At 40.8% G+C, this 19,624-nt stretch overlaps 1 protein-coding gene and 1 non-coding gene across 5 annotated transcripts in view; both read right to left on the bottom strand.

The window, feature by feature from the left end:
* Positions 1 to 19,624, bottom strand: part of ACSM3 (acyl-CoA synthetase medium chain family member 3) — a 34,212-nt gene that overhangs the window by 1,257 nt on the left and 13,331 nt on the right. For 3 of the 4 annotated variants that reach the window (XM_005591413.4, XM_005591414.4, XM_074027979.1), the window contains 9 exons: positions 19,309 to 19,516; positions 15,620 to 15,763; positions 15,347 to 15,503; positions 14,669 to 14,748; positions 11,386 to 11,509; positions 10,006 to 10,086; positions 5,500 to 5,601; positions 4,055 to 4,182; positions 3,848 to 3,947 (listed from right to left, as the gene is read on the bottom strand). In XM_005591413.4, coding sequence (XP_005591470.2) covers positions 3,848 to 3,947; positions 4,055 to 4,182; positions 5,500 to 5,601; positions 10,006 to 10,086; positions 11,386 to 11,509; positions 14,669 to 14,748; positions 15,347 to 15,503; positions 15,620 to 15,763; positions 19,309 to 19,516 — 1,124 coding nt within the window. Of the gene's footprint in view, positions 1 to 3,847; positions 3,948 to 4,054; positions 4,183 to 4,989; positions 5,385 to 5,499; positions 5,602 to 10,005; positions 10,087 to 11,385; positions 11,510 to 14,668; positions 14,749 to 15,346; positions 15,504 to 15,619; positions 15,764 to 19,308; positions 19,517 to 19,624 lie in introns of those variants that run through there. The other variant, XM_065537547.2, reaches the window with a different exon arrangement.
* LOC123570771 (U6 spliceosomal RNA) lies at positions 11,876 to 11,982 on the bottom strand. Its single transcript, XR_006695015.1, has one exon. It is a non-coding gene; the product is annotated as a U6 spliceosomal RNA (small nuclear RNA).

Here is a 19,624-nt window from a genome sequence, read left to right as displayed (position 1 = left end):
CAAATCCTGTTCTCCAAATTTTATCCTTCCTAGAAATGTTTTGAAAACTCTGCCTAGTTTTTGGACCTGTAATGGAGAAGACAGAAAGATAGGCCATCCCTCATAGCCCCCTTTCAGGTAAATTTGGAGTCTTGTCATTTTCTCTCCTAGGGCACTACCAGGACTGCCATTTACTGCCTTCCCTAGAGGCATGAGTCTAGGTGCATCAACCAGTATGTACCTCCAAAGCCAGATTACCAGCCCACAGCTGGCTATGGAATGATGCTTCCCTGTAGGCACAGTTCCGGAAGAGTCCCCTGAAGCTTTTTTATGATTAAATATCCTGCACTTAAGTGCCTGAAATCCTATTTAAAGATAAGCTGGCAACATTTCCTATCCACTGATCTGGGAGTAAAGGTTTGATTGAAAAGGAATTATTTGAAACAAATTAGGACAGCCATTTGGTGAGAAACAGACTTGAAGTTATAATTTTTTTCACATATGGAAAACTGTTCACTAGTGGGCAATTTGACATTTTATGAGCAATTACCCATTTTTGTCTTTACCCGAAACCCTTGTGGCCAGGCGCAGTGGGTCACGCCTGTACTCCCAACATTTGGGAGGCCGAGGTAGGAGGATTGCTTGAGCCCAGGAGTTCGAGAGCAGCCTGGGCAACAGAGTGAGACTTTGTCTCTAAGAAAAAAAAGGAAAAAATAACAACAACACTTGAACATTTTTAATTTACATGTATCATGGGGCAGTTGTGAACCCTTGTGTCTGTGTGTGTCTATGGATATAATTTTGTTCCATTCATTGTTTGACATTTTATAAAATGTCAAAATTTTATAATGCTGCATTAACAACATTTTTACAAATTAAAAAATTATGCTTGTTACAAGTGAGTCATTCAAAGGTAAATTATTTTAAAAACTGCAATACTGGTTCACATATTGACGATTCCTACAACTTGGATAAAGTCTCCTTTATATTTTTAAACTACTACAGAAAATATTAAATTAACAAGAAACAACCTAACATGGGTAAGAATATGAACTCTGAAGTCAGAACAGCTGGGTTCAAGTCACAGTTTGTTATGTAATGTTGGACAAGTTAGGTAATCTCTTTGTGCCTCAGTTTCCTTCTCTGTAAAAGAGATTATGATGATTAAATGAATTAGCATAGATGTATAATGCCAGGCACATAGTAAGTCATCAAAAACATTAGCTCTTAGTTGTAGTCATAGAATTACAAGAAGTTTGGGTCTTTTTTTTTTTTTTGAGACAGAGTCTCACTCTGTCGCCCAGGCTGGAGTGCAGTGGCCAGATCTCAGCTCACTGCAAGCTCCGCCTCCTGGGTTCACGCCATTCTCCTGCCTCAGGCTCCTGAGTAGCTGGGACTACAGGCGCCCGCCACCCCGCCCAGCTAGTTTTTTGTATTTTTTTAGTAGAGACGGGGTTTCACCACGTTAGCCAGGATGGTCTCGATCTCCTGACCTCGTGATCCACCCGTCTCGGCCTCCCAAAGTGCTGGGATTACAGGCTTGAGCCACTGCGCCCAGCCTGGGTCTTATTTTTTAACCCAGAATGCATAAGTGGGCTTCAAATCTCTCTGAAATTCTGCAAAATCTTGTAGTTTTCTGAGAAAAGTCTATGGCTGTGCCATTCAATATGATAGCCACTAGCCACGTGTGGCTATTTCAATTTAAATCAATTAAAATTAAATAAGATTAAATACTCTCAGTCACACTAGCCACATTTCAAGTGATTGATAGCCATGCATGGCTATCACATTGGATGGTGCAAATATAGAACATTTCCATCATTGCATAAGTCTTAACAGTGGCCTATGGTTTTCTTCAAATTCTCAAAGAGGTATGTGATCCCAAAAATTTAAGAACCTAGTGATCTACACAAATATTCCTCAAGTCTTTATTTCACATTCCAATGTTAAAATGGTATTTCAGATCCAAATATTCTTTTTAATCAATTCTGGAACTTGCTACCCAATTACCCTGCCTGGCAAGACCCAGCCTGGAAAAGGACCTAACCCAGCTAGAATAGGCCTGGCAGCAGAAAGGGAGGCACGGAGCACATGGCCGTTTTGTTCATGCACACCTCATTTGAGACACCCACTCACATCTTCTACCAGGAAATGCTGCAGCCCACCACTGTTGGGAAACTGGCCACACTTTCCCCCTCACTCTGACTAATCCAAGCCCTATGCCAAGACCCCAGAGCTGTGAGGGGCCCACAACCCACTTATAGATCTTTCCTATACTGTACTCTAGGACATCAAGTGGCTGCCAAGCCAACCCTGTTCCGAAAGGCTCAGCTACCATCCTGTCCCAAGTAAGCACCTGTTGAGGTGGGTAAAACTGATGATGACTGATGGTAGGGGAGAGGTACAGGAAGAGCTAAGACTCGTGAAACCTTGCCGGGGGTGTTCAGGGCAAAGAGACAAGCCAGTAATCACTGACTGTTTCCCCTGCCCTTAGCTGCCTGGAATATATCCTTTCACAGTAAATAGCGATTGTTATCCTAGCAACTTGACAAACTACCAATTCCCAGCCACTGGGCTATATCTGGAACAACTTTGGGCCATCCAGGAGGACTTACAGGGTATCTTCTGGCATCAAAGATCAGTTAGGGGAATCATTCCTGGGGGAGATCCACCCTCCACTGTAACATGCACATCTCCCATTTTTACCTTAAACTTTTTTATTTTTTATTTTTATCTTTTTGAGACGGAGTCTCGTTCTGTTACCCAGGCTGGAGCGCAGTGGCACAGTCTTGGCTCACTGCAACCTCCCCGTCCTGGGTCCAAGTGATTCTCCTGCCTCAGCCTCCCAAGTAGCAGGGATTACAGGCATGCTCCACCATACCTGGGTAATTTTTGTATTTTTAGTGGAGACAGGGTTTCACCATGTTGACCAGGCTAGTCTCAAACTCCTGACCTCAGGTGATCCACCCACCTCAGCCTCCCAAAGTGCTAGGATTACAGGTGTGAGCCACCATGCCCAGCCTGCCTTAAACTTGAGGACCTATTTCATCCCTGAGATTGGATACCTTCTAACTCTGCCCTGTGCCCTGTGCTTGAAGCCCTATACCTAGGATTTGAGATAAGGAGCTTGAATACATGGTACAGAAAGTTCTGGATTTGTAGTGACATGAATATCATCTTCAAAACTTGGGTTCAGTGTTAGAAGTGACATGGATTGAAGAAATACTTGTGGGAACTCGTAACTCGCCTAGAGAAACCCTAGGGGCATGTTGTAGACATACAGGCAAAACACAGGAGGCTGCCTGGCATGGTACTTTCAAGCCAAAATACTGCATGGTCAGCCCCAATAGGAATGGGCTTTCAGGACTCCGGTGTTATTCAGAGTTTACTTCCTGAAACCTCTACTTATTTACCTACCCAGACTGCTTATGGTTACCTCAGTTCTGGCCTCTGGTTCCCACTTCTGACATCTGATGCCAGCCCATTCTCCCTCACTACACCAGGGACCTTGTTGGTTTCCAGACCTTCTGGGTAACAACTTTATCCTATCCAGCTGCCTTTGGTCACCCCATCCTGGTGTGAGCCTGACATTCACACCATCTTTGCCCTAGTCCACCATGGAAGGAATTCAAATTCTTTCTAGTACATATTTTCAGCCTTATTTTGTTTGTTTGTCTGTTAGGATCAGAGCTACAACTCATAATTCAATCTTATTTTGTAGCAGTTCTTTCTGACTAGCGTATTTCTATCTGACTTGCATATTTAGTGAATGAATCATTTGGTTAATTCTGTTTCATTGAGCTACTGTTCGTAAGTATGTGTTAAATTGCCAACAAATTATAAAGTTGACATGAATCAGTTCTTTTACCTCTCCTCTGATGGGGTCTGGGCTGCTGACAACAGCTGACTCTGCAACTGAAGGGTGTTCATTCAGGGCATTTTCTACCTCAAATGGTCCAATTCGATAACTAGAAACACACATGGCAGGAATATATACAGGTGAGTGACAGGTTCACTCTAGAACACTGATCACCAGTTAACACAGACAATATGCACATATGGAAAAGAAAATTACCCAGAGGATAATATGATATCATCTGATCTTGCAACAAACCAAAAATACCCATCTTCATCCATATACCCTCTGTCCCCAGTGATATAGAAATTGCCTCGTAGAGTTGAAGCTGTTTTTGAAGGATCATCCTGCAAAGCAAATAGCATTTTGTTATTATTGTGAATCCAACTCCTCTGGTCAACTGGAATTTTTTTTTTTTCTCCCCGAGACAGAGTCTCATTCTATCACCCAGGCTGGAGTGCAGTAGTACGATCTTGGCTCATTGCAACCTCTGCCTCCCGGGTTCAAGCGATTCTCCTGCCTTAGCCTCCCAAGTAGCTGGGACTATAGACGTGCACCACCACGCCTGGCTAATTTTTGTATATTTTCGCAGAGATGGAGTTTCCCCATGTTGACCAGGCTGATGTTAAACTCCTTACCTCAAGTGATCCGCCCACCTCGGCCTCCCAAAGTGCTGAGATTACAGGCATGAGCCACTACTCCCGGCCCTCAGTTGGATTTTTAAATGTTCAAGGAAGCAGAAAAGTTTGGCTCCTTTGAGAAGCATTAGAGTTAGGAAGAGATAGAGTGTGAAAATAAGGATGAAATTCCAGCATGGAGCTAGCCCAACAGAAGAAAGGTAAACTACAGTTACAAAGATTAGGCATGTTTCCATCTTAAGGTTTTTCTTAGATTACAAAATAAATATTGCAGGAGCTCAGAGGAGTAAACTAAATTAAGTCTTTTGCTAACTGATTAATATATAATGCTGGCAGGAAAAGAGAGAAGTAAATACTTGGAGTCAAAAGAAAGCACTGACACCTAATAAAGAGCAGACAGGTTTGTTTTGTTTTTGTGTTTTGTTTTGTTTTACACAGTAATAGAACTGGTTCTGCAAGTCTGACATAAGAGAAATGAACAAGATACTGTTAAATTATATAAAATACACGGGCAAGTAGCATCTGGATCTTTTATTATATGATAGAGACTTTGCTCTAATTTGTATACCGTGATTAGAGATGAAAATATTCTTGCAAACAGTAAGGAGCTTAGAAAGCCTCTCGTGAAAGACATTTGCTTAATCCCACCACCCCCGCATCCCCTGTCCCTCTCACTCTTCCTGAAAAGAAAGAGCACTACTTGGATTTCAGGAAAATGAGCGGGTTTTGTTTGATAAATGAGAGGATCATGGGATGATAAGAGGCCATCTTCTTTCTCGGGTCCCTTCCTCTTGCCTTCATGGACCTGGAACAGTGATCTAGCCTCAGGAGACCAGCATGCTTTTCTTCAGCAAGAATTTGGGTATGTCTTCAATTTCTTGTCTTTGGGATTACTATTCAGGACAACCAATCTGTCAAGAAAGGGTCAAGTATCTATCCTAGGTATGTTTTGTGGCAAACAGGGATCATTACCAAGCACTTAAGAAATAAAATAGAAAATAAGAGATTATTTAGTAAGTCACTTACTGCATAATGAGCAAAAAGGCCAAATGGTCGGTTAGGTAGAACTTGAATGCCAATATCTCCTTCTTGTCCAGGAGGTAGAACATTGCCATTTACATCTACAATCTAGGATAAAATAGAACGATTTATTTAAGGAAATTTTTGTTTAATGTCACAGCTTAAATATTAACTTTGCAAGGTTTGTTTTGGCTTTTGCCATTTAAAAACGAAGACTTAAAAAAAAATTTTGTGTGTATGAGACAAGGTCTCACTTTGTCACCCAGGCTGGAGTGCAGTGGTGCAATCATAGCTTATAACTCACTGCAGCGTCAAACTCCTGGTCTCAAACAGTCCTCACACCTCAGCTTCCCAAGTAGCTGGGGCTATAAGCACATGCCATTATGCTCAGCTAATGTTTATTTTTATTTTTTGTAGGGATGAGGGTCTTGTTATGTTTCCCAGGCTGGTTCCCAGTTTCAAGTGATACTCCAGCCTTGGCCTCCCAAAGTGCTGGGATTATAGGCATGAGCCACTGCACCTGGCCCAAAAAACATTTTAAATATACTTTAAATTCCTAAGAGAAATATATTTATTTAAATTATTATTGCATAAAATATTAAATACAGGTTATGAACATGTGAAATAAGGATAAATTTTTTTTTTAATTTTACCATCCAGCAATAATCTAATTTTGGTAATATCCTTTGAGACAATGTAGACAAATAGAAAAATAGGATTGCTGGCTGGGCGCGATGGCTCACACCTGTAATCCCAGCACTTTGGAGGCCGAGGTGGGTGGATCGCCTGAGGTCAGCAGTTCAAGACCAGCCTGACCAACATGGTGAAACCTCATCTCTACTAAAAATAGAAAACTTAGCCAGGCATGGTAGCGGGCACCTGTAATCCCAGCCACTTGGGAGGCTGAGCGGGAGAATTGCTTGAACCCGGGAGGGGGAGGTTGCAGTGAGCCGAGATCATGCCATTGCACTCCAGCCTGGGCAACGAGTGAAACTCCATTTCCAAAAAAAAAGAAAAAAAAGAAAAACAGGATTGCTTTGTAATATACAGTTTTGTCAACCTGTTTTTATCATTTAGTACTAGGTCTATCTTTTCCTTTTGATAAATAAATGTCTTCATTACTGGTTTTCAAACTTTGTTTAGCTGTGGAACCTACAGAACCTTACTTCGGAAGCCCAATATAAGTAAACAGGAAAAGGGGAATATTCTCTGGTTGACAATGCTGAGTAAGCCACAGCCTTGCTCTCTTACCCTCTCTCCAATCCTCATCATTCCCTGAAGTGTCTAACAGTAACTAGCATTTATTAAGTACTTACTACATGCTAAGTAATCAATGCTAAACCTTTAAGTACTTTACATGTACCTATTCCTTACTGTAGCCCTATATGGTTAGAACTTTTATGCCCATTTTACACATGAGGAAACTGAGGTGCAGAGAGTTTAACACTGTGCATGATTGAGCTGGAATCCAAATCTCACCACTTACACTCCAGGTCATATGCTTTTAATCATTACATTCCTCTGTGCAATGCCTCCAGAGAGTTTAATCCAATTTAAAAAAATCAGATTAGCATTTCTCAAGTTGATTGCTGATTTTATATATCAGAATTTGCTCTAAATGACTTTTAGCTGTTTCTAAGTATCAAAATTCTGCTTTTATATATGTTCTCCAGATACCTTCAAACCTGAGGTGTGGCCTGCATGGAGAATAAGTATAATACTTATCTAGCACTTTCCAAAAGGAAAGGGGCTTATGTGCTGATTGAGAAACTTAAATGGCAAAGGAATTCTAAGTGTAAAAACTTCTCTTTAAGGTCTTGCAAATAAAAAAAATATAAATTCCCACCCAGTGATCTAAAGAAATATGTGGTTCCAGGTATGAAGGAATTATTGACGGAAAGGAAGTATTTTAAAAGTTCCAGGTACTTATCACAGATTTTAATAGATGGGAATATAGAAAAAATCTTCTGTGTCTGGGGAGAATCATGTTCCTCATTGTTCATAGGGTCTTAAAATGTTTAAACATGAAAATTATGAGTATTTAAAAGCAAACAAAGAAGAGTATAAACTTTGGGCTTTGAAGCTGTAGGAATATTCACCTTGTTGGAACACATCCCCAGATGCCAGAATGTTACTGCAGATGCTCTTAGCTAAGGAACAAGAAGCCCAGTAATAACGGCCCGTGGAAAGAGTTAAAAATGAGTGGGGATGCAGGCAGAGTACTGTTTTCCTCTCAGCCTCATCATATTTGCATTCAAAGATAGCTGCTCTAGAAAACCACTGGGCTCAACTTAATGTGGAACAGGTGGGGGTACCTTGCAGTTGGGATCACTGTGAGTACAGCTGTGCCTGTAAGACCCTGATAGCCATGCATATTGGGAATTGCTATTAAGCGAGGAAGAAAAAGAACATTGCTGTGTTACATATCAACTTCCCTGTAATGCAGACATGAGCGTGCTTAATTATCAATATTTCTTTCTTCAACCTAAGGTAGCCTGTTAACCAACAAACTATATTGTTAAGCCTGTTTATGGAATGCAACTAGGGCTCTCCTACCAATTTTTCTTAGAGAAGCTTTTCAAAGAGGAATGTGAGGGAGAGGTAAATAACAGCACTCATCTTTTGGATCTTCATTACATACTAAGCATTCTGATATGCTCTTTAAACATATTGTCTCCTTTAATCATCACAAGAAACCTATGAAATCAGTTCTGTTATTATTTGGGTTACCAACCATCTGGGGACTGAAGTGGTGAGGGGTTGTAGGGGATTAGTTCTTCATGATGTATTGCCTTAAGTGCTAAAACCAGATAAGTCCCAGGCAAACAGACAGGTTGGTCCCTCTAGTCCCAACTTTACAAATTAGGAAACTGGAACTTAGAGAGCTTTAACAATGTACCCACAGACACTCAGCTAGTAAATAGCAGAGATACAGTTGAACCACTAGGCTATCCTATCTTGAGACAAGGTTCCCATAGCAAGGTTAAAGTGAGAGAAAGAACCCAGGATTGGGTTTATTCTATAAAGAGTTACAACAGCAATGAAGTTCATCTAAACTCTCTCAAACTTATTGATCCTAAAAACGACCTGGAGGTGCTTGTTAAAATCACAAGATTTCAGATTCCAGAGTCCCACTCCAAATCTATTGAATTGGTCTCTCCAGGGGCCTGATAATTAGTATTTTTAATACATATCCATATGATGTTTATGATCAAATAAGCTTGGAAAACATTTATCTAAGAGCTGTACTCTGTTAATTCATCCATATTTTTGCTGCTTTTGCTCTCTCTTAACGTACAGATGGGTCTCTGAATTAAGATGGGTTGAACCTACTATTTCCCAACTTTACAATGGTGTGAAAGAGATAACCATTCAGTTGAAACCGTCCTTCTCTCCAGATGCTGGGCAGCAACAGTAAGTCACAGTTCCCAGTCAGCCATGCATTTGTGACTTAGGATGTTTTCAACTTATGATGACTTTATTTTGGGACATAACACTACCATAAGTTAAGGAGTATCTAAATTAGTGTAAGTTCTTTTGGCTACACCCAGCTTTGAAGCTGGGTTGATCAGAGAACAATTTTAACCCTATATAAAGTTTGCTGATGGGGAATTGGAATGCCTCCTAGGCATCGAGTGGTAGCAATGGCAGTGGATACAGAAAGACTGGAAATGGCCAGGCAGGCTTGGGAGCAGAGAGGGAAAGTGCTGCAGCCACTGTAAACTGAAGCCTCTTTGGGCCTAGTTGACCTCCTCAGAAGGTCTTGACCTACCTCGCCTGAGAGGACAGTGTTGTGTTGTAGTTTAGAGTGCAGATATTGGAACCAGACTATTTGGGATTGAAGCCCAACTCTAGCAGCTATTAGCTGTGTGACCTCTGGTAAGTTCTTTTACCTCTTTGTGCCTCATTTGTAAAATGGTTCTAATATTAGTATGCTTCTCATAGGGTTTCTTCTGGAAATTCAATGGGTTAATATTTATTTATTTAGAGACAAAGTCTTGCTCTGTGGCCCAGGTTGGAGTGCAGTAGTGTGATCATGGCTCACTGCAGCCCCAAGCTCCCAGACTCAAGCAATCCTCCCATCTCAGCCTTCTGAGTAGCTGGGACCACAGGCACATACTACCACACCTGGCTAGTTTTTTATGTTTTTTTGTAGAGACAAAGTCTCACATTGTTGCCCAGGCTGTTCTTGAACTCCTGGGCTCAAGCGATGCTCCTGCCTCGGCCTCCCAAAGTGTTGGGATTAAAGGCGTGAGCCACTGTGTCCAGCCTAATGGGTTAACATTTATTAAATGCTTAGAACTGTATAGTACAATATAGGTATCTGCAAAATAATGGAGACCAATAAGTTAACATTTCTAACTCATTTTCATCTATTAATAAAAATTAAAGTATCATAGAAGTAAAATGGAATCACCACCATAACAAAGAGAGTTTATATGGGGGTAAGCGGTAGGTAGATAGTGTAGAGATTGGGTTGTTAAGCATTCTCCTGGAAGGGGATGTGCAAACCTTAACATCAAAAGCAGGAGAAGGTTTTCCCATTGAGCCAGGTTTAATTTTCATTCCCTTAAAATTTCCACAGATTAGCACCTAGTTAAGAAGAAGAAGAAAAAGTAAGATAACATTACAAGTCACTTAAAATTTATTCATCTATCATGCATTCATTCAACAAATTATTTATTGAACACTTACTATGAACTAAGCTCAAAATGAACACTATACTCTCATGGAATGTAGTGATAAACAACATATAAATACATGCATATGTATAAAATATTGTTATAACAATAATTACTCTATATCTATATTTATCAAAACATGAGTATGCTAACATTTGCATTTGTATTAGCATGATACTTGCTATGCTATTTCTAGTTCATGAATTTTTCAATTTTTGTTTTTTATTTTTGATATTTTCATTTTTTACCAGGTGATACATTATCATGGTTCATAAACTGAAGCATTATAAAGACACATTGTGAAAAGTTTTTTCAACCTTTCTCTTATCTATTTCATCTTACTCCTCCCTCTTGCACAAAATAACCACTGTTGTTCTTTTTTCTCATTTCATTATTTATTCTTATTTCATTTTTTTGTTCTTATTTCATTTGTTTCCTCTAGAATTTCTTATTCCTTATCTCTATGAGCTCTTTAAAAAACCCTTTTTAGGCCGGGTGCGGTGGCTCAAGGCTGTAATCCCAGCACTTTGGGAGGTCGAGACGGAAGGATCACGAGGTCAGGAGATCGAGACCATCCTGGCTAACATGGCGAAACCCCTTCTCTACTAAAAAAAAATACAAAAAACTAGCCGGGCGAGGTGGTGGGCGCCTGTAGTCCCAGCTACTCGGGAGGCTGAGGCAGGAAAATGGCATAAACCTGGGAGGCGCAGCTTGCAGTGAGCTGAGATCCGGCCACTGCACTCCAGCCTGGGCGACAGAGCGAGACTCCGTCTCAAAAAAAAAAAAAAAAAAAAAAAAATCCTTTTTAGAGTATTGTTGCTAAGGAGTTGTCCAGCAAACTCTTAATATTTCAGGCAGCAAGGAGCTCAGCATTTTCCGTTTCGAGGCAGCTCTAAATAAGATACTTCCCTATCACATTGGGAGGAATTCTTTCTTTCAGTAGATCCAGTATTATTTCATTAAAAAAAAAATTGTAATTGCCCTTATTCTGATCCATTAACAGTGGTGTTTGTCAGTGAATGGCTATTTAAACAGCTATCTGTTAACAGAGCTTTTTTGCAATTAGGTTCTTGCAAGCATTGTTTTTTAAACATTTTCTAACCACTCAACTCTTATCACTCAAATAATCGTAAGGAGACAGTGGACACTTTGGTTTTTATTCATCTGACTAAATGGAGTCCGGCTATGTCTTTTCAGTGAGGTCAGGTACCGTTTCAGTCTGTCCATATCCTTCGTAGATATCTAGGCCCGTCTTGTTTCTCCATTTTTCAGTCACGTCAGGGGTGATTGGTTCCCCAGCACTTACACAGTGCTTTAAGCTTTTAAACTTATAGCTTCTCAGAAAACCAGATAAGTTAGATTTAGGAGGAAAAATGGAGAGAAGTGAAAATTAGGATTATTTCTTATGAACTTCAATATAAAATGTTTTAGCTGCTTTTTAATTCCTCTCCCTAGCACAAAACAAACCATTTTACCCCATAAATATATACATCTACTATGCACCTACACAAATTAAAAATAAAAATATTAAAAGATAAATCATTCTAATATCATAGAATGATATTAGAACATCCCAAATAATAGTTTTTCTTCACCCCCCTTTTTGGGGTGGAGGTGTAATTTATTACAAAGAAAGTCATTCTGTTCTTAGGGAAGGTACCCCATAATAACATTTTATTTTATTTTGTTTTCATTTTTATGTTTTCATGGACTGCTTCAAAAATTTGCATGTCATCCTTATGCAGAGGCCATGGTAATCTGCTCTGTATCATTCCAATCTTAGTGTATGTGCTGCTGAAGCAAGCACCATGATAACACTTTAAATCAGCAATGAAAAGTTTACCAATTGTTTGGTTAAACTGATGGTGGGATATTTATACAATGGAATACTATGCAGTTATAAAAAATGAGGAAGCTCTTGGACAGTGCTGTCCAATAGAACTTTCTGTCATGATGGAAGTACTCTGTAATCTACTGTACCCACTACAGTATATGGTAGCCCTATATGAATATTGAACACTTGAAACAGGACTAGTATAACTGAGGGATTGAATTTTTAATTTATTTAATTAATATTTATATTGAAATAACTATCTGTGGTTAGTGGCTACCATATTGCACAACACAGTGCCAGAATGTATTGTTAGGGGAAAAAAGCAAGGTGCAGAACTGAATCTTGTGATCCCATTTATGTTTATAATAGAGAAGGGGAGGCCAGGAGTGGTGGCTCACGCCTGTAATCCCAGCACTTTGGGAGGCAGAGGCGGGTGGATCACCTGATGTCAGGAGTTCGAGACCTGCCTGGCCAACATGGCAGAACCCCATCGCCACCAAAAATACAAAAAGTAGCCAGGCATGGTTGTGCACACCTGTAATCCTAGATGCTCAGGAGGCTGAGGCAGGATAATTGCTTGAACAGGAGGCAGAGGTTGCAGTGAGCTGAGATTGTGCCACTGCACTCCAGCCTGGGCGACAGAGCAAGACTCCGTCTCAAAAAAAAAAAAATAGAGAAGGGGAGAACACATGTGTATTAGTTTGTGTATTTTCAGGGAGAATAGACAAGAAACTGGAAACTCAGTTTGCCTCCATGGAAGAGGACTGGGTCACTGGGGACAAGGTTTGAAGCAAGCCCTTTCACTGTGTATTTTTTTATACCTTTTGACTTTTAAGGCAGGTGAATTATTTCCTATTCGATAATTAAATAACATCAATTTAAATATATTTACCCGTGATATGTGCTATAACAAGAAATACATAGATGTTGAGTATCTTTAATCTGAAAATTCTAAATCCAAAGTGCTCCAACATCTGAAACTTTTTTAGCACCGACATGATGCTCAAAGGAAATACTCATTGGAGGATTTCGGGTTTCATGTTTGTGGATTAGGGCAGCCCAACCAGTGTAATGCAAATATTCCAAAATCCAAAACAATCTGAAATCCAAAAGACTTCTGGTCTCAAGCATTTTGGATAAGGGATACTCAACCTGTACTGGGTCTTCATCCTGGGTTCCTGGCCCAGAGCGTCTAAAACCTTTGTAATTTCCCAAGTGATGGGTGTGCTAGGAGTATCTTTTGTTCTAATATTTTGCCTTTGACTGTAGCTCCTGACACAGAGCTTCTAAATTCCATGGAATTTCCTGGGTGATAGAATTGTCTTTTGTTCTCATGAGGTGATTCTCAATGGGGCTCCCATATAGGGGTTGGTCACCAGAAAGGCCAAGCCAGGAATAGAAGCTTGGCACTTTCAGCCTCACCCCCATTCTTCAGGGAAAGGAGAGGAGCTGGAGATTGACTTAATAATCAATCATGCCTACATAATGGAGCCTCCAAAAAAAAAATCCCTGAAATATGAGGTTTGGAGAGCACCACGTGCCGGAAAGGTAGGGCACCCCCACTCCACAGGGATAGAAGCTGCTGCATTTGGGACCTTGTGGACCTCACCCTATGTACCTCTTCATCTGGCTAGCTATTCATCTGTAACTTTTATCATATCTTTTATAATAAGCCGGGAAATGTAAGTAAGTGTTTTCCTGCATTCTGTGAGCCATCATGACAAATTACTAAACCCAAGGAAGGGTCATGGGAACCTCTGATTTATAGCCATTTGGTCATATGCGCAGCTGACAGCCTGGATTTGTGATTACCATTTGAAATGGGAAACAGCCTTGTGGGACTGAGTCATTAACCTGTGGTATATGATGCTGCCTCCAGGGAGATAATGTCATATTGATGTTGGAGAATTGGTCAATGTGTGGGAAAAGATCCCTTACATCTGGAGACCAGGAGTATTGAGTGTTGTAAATATAGTAAAATAGTGGTTGCTGGGAGCTGAGTTATGAGGATGCAAAAGTATAAGAATGATATAATGGACTGTGGGGACTCTGGGAAAAGGGTGGGAGGTGGGTGAGGGATAAAAGACTACACATTGGGTACAGTGTATACTGCTTGCATGATGGGTGCACCAAAATCTCAGAAATCACCACTAAAGAACTTATTCATGTAACCAAACACTACCTGTTCCCCAAAACCCTATTGAAATAAAACAAAACAAAAAACAAATAGACAAAACAAAGAGAAACAGGGGTTGTTTTTCTTTTCGGATCACCAATGCACCGTTTCAAATGGAATCAGCATTTGAATCCTCTTTTCTATCTGCTGGGATAAGGTTCCAAATAGAAGCAAGTTCTCTATTTTCTCAGCCCAAAGAAAGCCATCATCCAAAAGATTTACCATCTTCTTACCCATAACCACTGGGCTTAGAGCTATAGATGTAGCTGAACTCTCACTTTCTTCGTGTTTGGGGGAGCCTGCCCTGGACACAGTAATTATCATTTACAGAATGCAGGCAAGAAGGAGAAAGAGGAAGAGGAGAGATTGCTAAATCCTGTGTCTACTGGCTTGGAGCTATGTTTCAGGCAGAAAGATCTTTTATTTTATAGCTTCCTCTTCTCTCCTCCGCCCACTAAATGCCTATTTACTAACATTTCTTACCTGGCCATATCATTCTGTACAAGCATTCGGTATACAGTTGCTGCTGAACAGAAGACTGTAATGGGGTACTTGGAGAGTGTCTGCAATTTAGAAAAAGCAAACTCTTGGTCTTACTACAACTTTTTTTTTTTTTTTAATTATACTTTAATAAGTGCTTAAATGTCTTTGGTTGGCGCAGCACAATTTAAACATTGTTTATGTTAATGTAAATGCATTCTTACCTTTTCTTGTAGAATCATCCCTCAGTGTCTGCAGGATTGGTTCCAGGAATGCTTAAGTTCCTTATATAAAATTGTGTGGTATTTGCATATAACCTATGCATATCCTCCTGTAAACTTTAAATCTCTATATTATTTATGCTGCCTAAAACAATGTAAATGCTATGTATATATTTGTTACATGGTATTTTTTATTTGCATTTTTTTAATTGCTGTATTTTGGTTTTTTGTTTTTCTTCCCAAATATTTTCAATACGTGGCTGGCAGAATCAGAGGCTGCAGAACCTGTAGATACAGAGGGGGCCGACTGTATCTTTTCAGGCTTATTGACTTTCTGGATGTGACACATCTTAAATCATATTGTCTACTCTGATCTCTGCAAGTTGCTTTATTCATCAGTTCTGTCAGCCATACTGCTTAATGCATTTCTAAATATTGACCTCCCTGTGCTTTGGCTTACTTGCAAGACAGAAGTTGGCTCAAAACGGGGTAAATGGTGTGCGAATACACATGCTCCCTGGATCCATGGAGAAAAAACACTACTCCAGGCAGACTTTGCCCAGCCCGTATCTGAGGTATTCCACATCACATCTGAGGGTGTTAAATCTAGCCAGAACCTGGGAAAACAAAGAGTAGCCCTGATGTACATAGGAAAGTAAATATAAAAGACCAGGACATAAGTCATCATCTTTGCAGTTTTGACACTTCAAGTTGCACTTCTGTGGAAGTATACCTTCCATTTACAGATAATCCTAAGCCAAAACTGCTGTGGGTATGTGCAGTCATTTTCGGATATCCACTTGTTCCACTGGTAAAGAACATGGCCATGATCTCATTGTGTTTTGTCTTCACACAGGTGTGGCTGTCACTGGCACATCTGCAAAGGAAAAACTACAGTGACTGCACGTTAAACACAGCATCATAGACTGTTACCACTGAAACATTTTGAGAAGCTATCCACTTGAACCTCTTCATGTCGTGAATCAGGTGCCAGTGGGTTAGCCTGAATTACAGGGTAAAAGCCATCACTTTCTCTATCCTTTTGGGGCTTTCTAGAATCGAAACTCAACTTTGTCATCAAAAGCTTTGTAATAGCTGCTTTCCTAGCTTTTTAGTCTACGATCAAGAAGGATTGAAGCATTTTTAAAACTTGAGATTTTTATCATACCTCCCACAGAGTGAGGAGTCTGTGATCTCGCAATCATGGATAAGGAAGAATTTTCCCCTTCCCTCCCCTATAGATGCTTTAAAATGTGATTTTAAAAAATGGGTATGTTAATACAATACATGTTAGTAAAAGTCATGGGTACTGATGGGCCAACGAACTACAGCCTACTGGCAAAATCTGACCTGCCTCTTGTTTCTGTAGGTAAAATGTTATTGCCTATTCATTGATGTATTATCTGTGGTTGCTTTCACACTGCAATGGCAGAGTTGAGTAGCTGTGACGAGACTGACTATATGGCCTACAAGGCCTTAAGTATTTATTTTCTGTCCCTTTTACAGAAAATGTTTGCTGAGGGTGGGCATGGTGGCTCACGCCTGTAATCCCAGCACTTTGGGAGGCTGAGGCGGGTGAATTACCTGAGGTCAGGAGTTCGAGACCAGCCTGGCCAAAATGGCGAAACCCTGTCTCTACTGAAAATACAAAAATTAGCCAGGAACAGTGACACATACCTGTAATCCCAGCTACTCAGGAGGCTGAGAATTGCTTAAACCTGGGAGATGGAGGTTGCAGTGAGCCAAGATCGAGCCACTGTACTCCAGCCTGGGTGACAGAGCAAGACTCTGGCTCAAAAAAAAAAAAAAAAAGTTTGCCAACTATGAAAGGATGGTTTTTCTGTTTCCCACAAGGGAGTCTACATATATAGACTCTCTGGATATAGTAGACAATAACATTGAACAGGATCTAACCATCCATCCAGGGAAGAAAGAATTCCAGTTAAAGAGAAAGAAAACCTTTTAGTTCCAAAGGATAATCAGACTTCTATACAAATCACACATTAGGGCAGCTGCACACACACATATCAAGTGTCTAAGATGCACACGGATTTATCCAGGCATGTGGGGATGACAGTGAGTAGAAACAAAAAGGCCATTCCAGGCCATTCATGAGAAATATAGAAAAGCTATTTTCTTATCTTCCTTCCTTCCTTCCTTTTTTTTTTTTTTTTTTTTTGGACAGGGTCTCTGTCTCTCACCCAGGCTGGAGTGCAGTGGCTCAATCAACAGCTCATTGCAGCCTTGACCTCCTGGGTTCAAGCAATCTTCCTACCTCAGCCTCCCAAGTAGGCTGGGACTACAGACGTGCATCATCATGCCTGGCTAATTATTCTTATTTATGTAGAGAAGAGGTTTCACTATGTTTCCCAAACTGGTCTTGAACTCCTGGACTCAAACTATCATCCCACCTCAGCCTCCTAAAGTGATGATTTATGAGCATCAGCCACTGCCCCTGGCTGAAAAGCTGTTTTCAAAACCTGACAAAGCTACACCAAGTGTTCAGTCTATGATTTCATAATTATCTCAGTTAATTAAAAATAGTGTCTATAGGCCAGGCGAAGTGGCTCACACCTGTAATCCCAGCACTTTGGAAGGCCGAGGTGGGCAGATCATGAGGTCAGGAGATTGAGACCATCCCGGCTAACATGGTGAAACCCTGTCTCTACTAAAAATACAAAAGATTAGCTGGGCATAGTGGAACATGCCTGTAATCCCAGCTACTTGGATGGCTGAGGCAGAAGAATTGCTTGAACTTGGGAGGCGGAGGTTGCAGTAAGCCAAGATTGCACCACTGCACTCCAGCCTGGGCAACAGAGCAAGACTCCGTCTAAAAAAAAAAAAATGGTATCTATAGCTGTGTTCCTATCACTTCCATCACCAATACTGTTGCCCTCAAAACCTGAGGCAGGGTTATCGTACTGATTTCTTAGTAGAGGCAGTACATACAGAAGTGAGGAGTGTAGGCTCAGCACCCATACTGCCTGGGTTTGAAAGTTAGCTCTGCCAGGTACGAGCATTTGACCTTATTTAGCGTATAATCGTAGTACCTAGGTTGCTGTGAGGTTTACATGAAGTAATATATCTGAAGTCCTTAGAATAGTTTCTGGCACATAACCATATCAATATAAGCTATGATTGCTATTATAATGTTATTTTTATTAGAACAGTACTTGGCCTTTGGCAAGAACTCAGTATTAGCAATTTTAAATGCGGTAGGAAAAAGTCCATAGTTGCAAGCATGCTCCCAAATCCTTGAGTAAAGGTAGGAAGCTCATTCTAGAGAAGGACTTTGCTGCCAGCCCAATTCTAAGAATTAACCAGTACCTGGCAAGAGTTCCAAGTAACCCATGGAAGCACTCCATGCTAGGCTTCAGCATCAGTGAAATTCAGTTTTATAATTGCATCCATTAACATTAAGCATTTTTCTTATTTTAACCTGATACCAGTGTTGCTGTCAGCAAGGGAATGGGATAGCCAACACTGAAGGACTGACTGTGATCAATTTCCCTGGGAGATCATAACAGCTCTGTGATTGATGCTGTGTTGCACTTCCAAGAGCCCTCTGCAGGAATGAAGGTCTTAATCCCCACAGGTGTTGTGGGAGCCCTCTTTAGAGATTGCCTTGACTGAAGAGAGCTGCTTTGTTAAAGGTCTTGACTCCTAGGGACAACCCACATTCAGTTACTGATCAATGTGGGTGTATAAAGTCCAGGACCTCTTGCTTTAGCTGGGAACAGCTTTGAGGAGCTGTGCAACCTTCAGAGGTCCCAGAGGGTTGACTGAAGGCTTTGCAGGGAATACATCGCAAGTAAATTTCTTTCTCTGCCCAATCCTACATTCTTTTTTTTTTTTTTTTTTTTTTTTTGAGACAGAGTCTCGGTCTGTCGCCCAGGCTGGAGTGCAGTGGCGCAATCTCGGCTCACTGCAAGCTCCGCCTCCCGGGTTCACGCCATTCTCCTGCCTCAGCCTCCTGAGTAGCTGGGACTACAGGCGCCCGCCACCGCGCCCGGCTAATTTTTTCTATTTTTAGTAGAGACGGGGTTTCACCATGGTCTCGATCTCCTGACCTTGTGATCCACCCACCTCGGCCTCCCAAAGTGCTGGGATTACAGGCGTGAGCCACCGCGCCCGGCACCAATCCTACATTCTTACCCATCCTTCACAGGTGTTAATCCCAAAAGAACTCCTTAATAAACTTCCTATACACCAATCTCCATCTCAGGGGATCCCAACATACAAAAAGCACTCCAAGCTCCTTCCTACTTCAGAGTTTAGTACTATTAATGCAGCAACAACTACCAACTGTTCTCTTTGCCTGTTGTTTTAATTTGCATTTTTCTAATCACTACTAGGTTTAATATCTTTTTATTGTTGCCTTTCCTTTTGGGAAGCTGTTCTACAATAAGCATGGCTACTCACTTCATCATCTCCTTAAGGTTCCCCCACCCCTCTCTGGAGTTCTCTGATACAATCAGCTTGGAGTGCAGATTTTCACATTTGGGTGCAATAGCATCTACTGCTGGGGCTAAAACATCATTGGTGATGATGCAGTTTGCTTTTGAAGACTGTAGTCTGTAGAGAATGTCTTTCTGGGTCAGCTGAGTGGTTCCTGGAATTAAAACTGTCCCTAAAGGGGCAGAAAAGAAACAGTGTTTAGAAGAAAGGCTTCATTATGTTATAGTAGTGTAGACACCATCTATACATTCTGTATTTCTCAGAATGAGTTAGTCAGTTT

Source organism: Macaca fascicularis, chromosome 20, assembly GCF_037993035.2.
Source record: "Macaca fascicularis isolate 582-1 chromosome 20, T2T-MFA8v1.1".
Classification (NCBI taxonomy): Eukaryota; Metazoa; Chordata; class Mammalia; order Primates; family Cercopithecidae; genus Macaca; species Macaca fascicularis.
The sequence above is the reverse complement of the archived record's forward strand: the minus strand, read 5'-3'. Positions and strand labels throughout refer to the sequence as shown.